The sequence below is a fragment of the Tursiops truncatus genome, chromosome 9 (assembly GCF_011762595.2).
Source record: "Tursiops truncatus isolate mTurTru1 chromosome 9, mTurTru1.mat.Y, whole genome shotgun sequence".
Lineage (NCBI taxonomy): Eukaryota > Metazoa > Chordata > Mammalia > Artiodactyla > Delphinidae > Tursiops > Tursiops truncatus.
The window spans coordinates 34,192,259-34,196,402 of record NC_047042.1 but is presented as its reverse complement, the minus strand read 5'-3'; the positions used below and the strand labels follow the sequence as shown (position 1 = coordinate 34,196,402).

The 4,144-nt window shown below is 46.1% G+C and overlaps 1 protein-coding gene across 1 annotated transcript; it reads right to left on the bottom strand.

The window, feature by feature from the left end:
* Nucleotides 1-732: 732 nt before the first annotated feature.
* On the bottom strand, nucleotides 733-3,375 carry FERD3L (Fer3 like bHLH transcription factor). Its single transcript, XM_004315819.4, has one exon. The coding sequence runs from the start codon at nucleotides 2,711-2,713 to the stop codon at nucleotides 2,222-2,224; it is 492 nt and encodes a 163-aa protein (XP_004315867.1). The 5' UTR covers nucleotides 2,714-3,375; the 3' UTR covers nucleotides 733-2,221.
* Between the last annotated feature and the right edge of the window lie 769 nt (nucleotides 3,376-4,144).

The window sequence follows — 4,144 nt, the reverse complement described above, 5'->3', positions numbered from 1 at the left end:
AAAGAGGAGAAAATGAGTAATTTTATTTTATAAAACTGATACAGAGGTCATTGTCCAAACTTCAGTTTATTTTAGTAAAGGTGCTAGAGAATTAAAGAAAAAAATACACTCCCTGGTTTTGTTGTTGTTTGGTTTAGTTGGTTACCTTTTTTTCTTTTACCTGTTTATCCTGATGTTCTTATGGTAGAGGTGGAAACAGTCCTGGTGAAAAGATACTCAAAATAAGAAATCATCTTTGCGAGGGTAGTCATTTCAGAGCTAATTCAGTTCCTATAGATAGGAGAACTAGGAAAAGTTTTAAATGAAGGTGTATGAGAGACAAGAAAATCGCTGTAATTCTGGTGGGAGGGAGTGTGAACTGGCAGATCTGCTTGGAAGGCAATCTGGCCATTTGTAGCCACACACTTAAATGTTCACTTGATGAAAAAATTTCACTTCTAGTTACCTAATATCCGGAAATTATCAAAGGCAGAGAAGACATTTATAAGAATGCTCTTGCATCATCATTTATTTTTTTAAATAAGAAAATATCTTAGCTATCCACTTGTAAAGGATTGGAGTTAGGTTGTGATACACGGATATAACAATAAAATACAATGATTAGAATTACGTTTGAATAATATTTAAAGGGAAAAGTGCTCATTCTATAAGGCTGAGTGGAAAAAGATAAATTCCAAAACTATCCCAAATTTGTTAAACACACTGAATTTATTTCTGTATAAAAAAGACTGGAAGGAAATAGATAAAAATGCTAACTGTGAGGTAATGAGGAGTGATTTAAATTTTATTTCTTTTTTAAACTTTTATTTTCCAAACTTTTTGCGATGAGTATATATTACTTCTTAATAAGATGAATTATATTTCTAAAAGTATGATACGGAGATTTGTGTGTGTCTGTGTGCCTCCGCGCAAGGATGTGAGAAGTGAGAGCAAAATAAAGTGTTGGAATAACAGGATTTATTTTTAGGATTACGGACTTTACAGTTAGATGGGCATTATTCATTCCGCTTCCTCTCCTCACTTACCTACTCCTGTCTGAAGAACCCCAGTTCAGGTGTTAGCAGGTTGCCCAGAAGGAAGAACTGTGGAATGGCAGACCGTCCAAACTCGAGGGAGCCCCTCAGCATGGTCCTGCTTCAACCTCATCTCCATCGCACACATTTTGGCAAAGTGGAAGAATGCAACTCCTCCTCTGACGTTTTGTCTCTCCTGTCCCTAGATGCGAATAGAATAATAGCTATCTTTCCCTACCTTCAGCTAAAAATTTGAAAGTGCGCACTCAGGTGTCGCTGCCCCTGGGAGGACCCAGCCCTTTTCCCCCCTGTAGGCGACAGGGGAAAGCACCCGCGGGCGGTAAAGGCTCGGGGCGCCCAAGACACCCTGTAAACCTAGGTGCACCTCCAGCTCGTGGGCCGGAGCAGTCACCTCTGGGTTCAAGCGTCCATAACAGGGTTGCTGTTCTGAGCCTAAGGGGAGGGAAAGGGAGGGGGAGGGAAGGAAGGGGGGGATAATGTTCCTTTTTAGAGGTCGCCCGTCCCTTCGACTCCCCTTCCTTTCTCATCTCCTTCATTCTGCCTGTCGACAAGCCTAAGAGGACCGGAGGAGAGATCCGGAGCCCCTTGGCCTTTCAGAAGACCCAGTACCGCACTCCTCGCGGGTTTCTGGTCCAAGGCCTCCCTAAGAGCACGGCCGGAGCGGAGTGCCTGCCTGGGATGGCTGAGCACCGATTCTTGAGGCTTAAAAAAAAAAAAAAAAAAAAAGTAGGAATGCTTCTTTTATATTTACATTAAAACACACACACACACACACACACACACACACACACACACACACGTAAGAAGGAGGGAGATATGGGACTCCATAGAAGGCCCCGAAGTCTTCCTTTTCGGAGAGGATTAACGTCCCACCCGCCTGACAAAAGCTGCTTTGGGGCGTGGGCCTCGACTGCCCCAACTCTTTCTTAACCAGTCCTAACTTGCCCCGCCCGCTCCTGCCCCACACTCCGCTGAGAGCGATCGCGTATATATTAACTCTACGGCTTCCACGCTTCTCGAGGGCTGTGGGAATTTTATAATCCAGAACCAAGCTCCCGAAGGCCAGACGTTCTGTCTTGGAGCGTCCCTCCTGGCCTTTCAGCCACACCCACTGCCGGGTCCCGAAACACCCCAAACCCGCGCGCGCCCAGGCGAGGAGGGGGCAGACACTTTCATCCCACACTGGCTCAGCCGGTTTCCTTCTCGAAGCTCTCCAAGAGCTCGGTCATGAAGGAAATGTAGACGATGGCCAGGCGTAGGGTCTCGATCCGAGACAGCCTCTTCTCGTAAGCAAAAGTGGGTACCTTCCTCCGCAGCTGGTCGAAGGCCTCGTTGAGGTTGAACATCCGCTTCCTCTCTCGGATGTTGGCGGCTTGGCGCTGGGCGTACGTGATCACTCTTTTCCTCTTGGGGCGGCCCAGCAGGGAGGCGCCTCTCCCGTGCTCCTCTTCCTCCTCGTTTCCCCCCTCTTCTACTTCACCCTCCTCTTCTTCTGGATCGTCCTCAAAACGCGCCAGACTCCTGGGTCCTTCCTCTCGGAGCACAAGGTCCTGGTGGTCTCCATAGGGGACCCCGGGTGCGAAGTCGCAGAGAAGAGGGTGCCCCGGGGAGGCTAGGGACAGGTCTGCGACGAAGTCCAGCACGGTGGCGTCCACGCAGCTCTCGGGATAGGCTGCCATCGCGTCGGCTTGGCCCTGCGTCGCATCGGTTTCTCGAAGGGAGGGGCGAGGCTGGTGATGGGCTTCCTAATAGCCCTGAATCTGATGGGTCACCATCACCGAAGGACCAGGGGACATTAATATTTATAACCAAGCTGATAACAGGATTAGTTGCACCGACAGGGAAGGCTCTGACAACGTCGCTCCTCTCGAAACTGATGGAAGAAGACAAGCTTGAGCACGCATGGAAGACTCAAAGGGACAGGCCTCCAATTCTGCGATCCTTTTTGCTGTGCCACCTGGGACAGTTCCTTCTTGGCAACAACTCCCAGCCCTTACCTGCTGTGCTTTTTGTGTCTCTCCACACCCCCGCAGCCAACTAATATTCTTCAGGCTCCTTATCTCACGTAGTTCTTTAATTTAGCTTTGGATTTTCAAAGCAAGGATGTTTTCCACCGCTCTGGCTTCTCCTTGGCTTCAGAGTAGGAGTTCTGAATCTTGCCACCCTAGGCTGCCAGTGGGTGTGAAACAACTGCATGTGCTTTTAATGATGTCCTGAAGAGGGGCCCTGTCTGCCAGGGGTCGAGGGGAGCTGTTTGTCTGGTATCCCAGTGCAGCGGCTACTGAAAGGCAAGATCTTCCATTAGCTTAAGTAAGCACGGTAGGGGGGCCGAGAGTGCATTCCCCAGAGTCGCTGTTGGAACCGGCTTTCTCTTTCCACTGGGTTGTAAACAGCTCTCCTTTCGCTTTACCAACCCTGACTTCTAAAATCTGTTTTGCTGTAATCAGTCTAACAATTGAGGTACTTGACTTTCCTTTCCTAACCCTATCTCCCACCCAGGTAAATGATTTTACTTAGGGGGCAAAAGTTATGACAATAAAACGAAAAAGGGAAGCTCAGAATATTTCCACCCAGTGTGCTTTACTGTATAATCCCAGCATGGGAGGCAAAGTAAACTCTCCCCCCCAAATAAAACAACTTCAGTCTCTTTTCAAAACTGCGATTCACCCTTTGATAAACCAATTGGTCGATCAGCTCACCCTCTGTTGAGAAGTCTTTCAAATTTTAAATTGCTGATCAGTATTCGTGAACAAAGAATAACCCTGACACTTCTATCTGGTTTGTTTCCCTCATTACCAGCCTACAGGATTTAAGAGTGGAAACTATACTTTACTGCATTTTATTTAAGAGAGATTTTGGTTATCTTTTTTTTCTTTTGAGATGAAAAAAGACTTAAAATTTGGATAGCGAAAATAAAATGTTACTGATTTCATATTATATATATATATATATCTAACAAAGAAGGGTTCATTTTTCCTTCTTCTTCCTTTTTTTTTTTTTTTTGCCAGTAGCTATATTTATTTAATTATTCTGTGTAGGGATTTTTAAGAAGACATGGTGGGGCAGAACAACATAGTAGAAAATCATTTTAAAGATGTGTTAAAAGAAAT

What these genes read in the sequence shown, in the direction of transcription:
- FERD3L (XM_004315819.4), bottom strand. Translation starts at nt 2,713, where the DNA reads ATGGCAGCCTATCCCGAGAGCTGCGTGGACGCCACCGTGCTGGACTTC.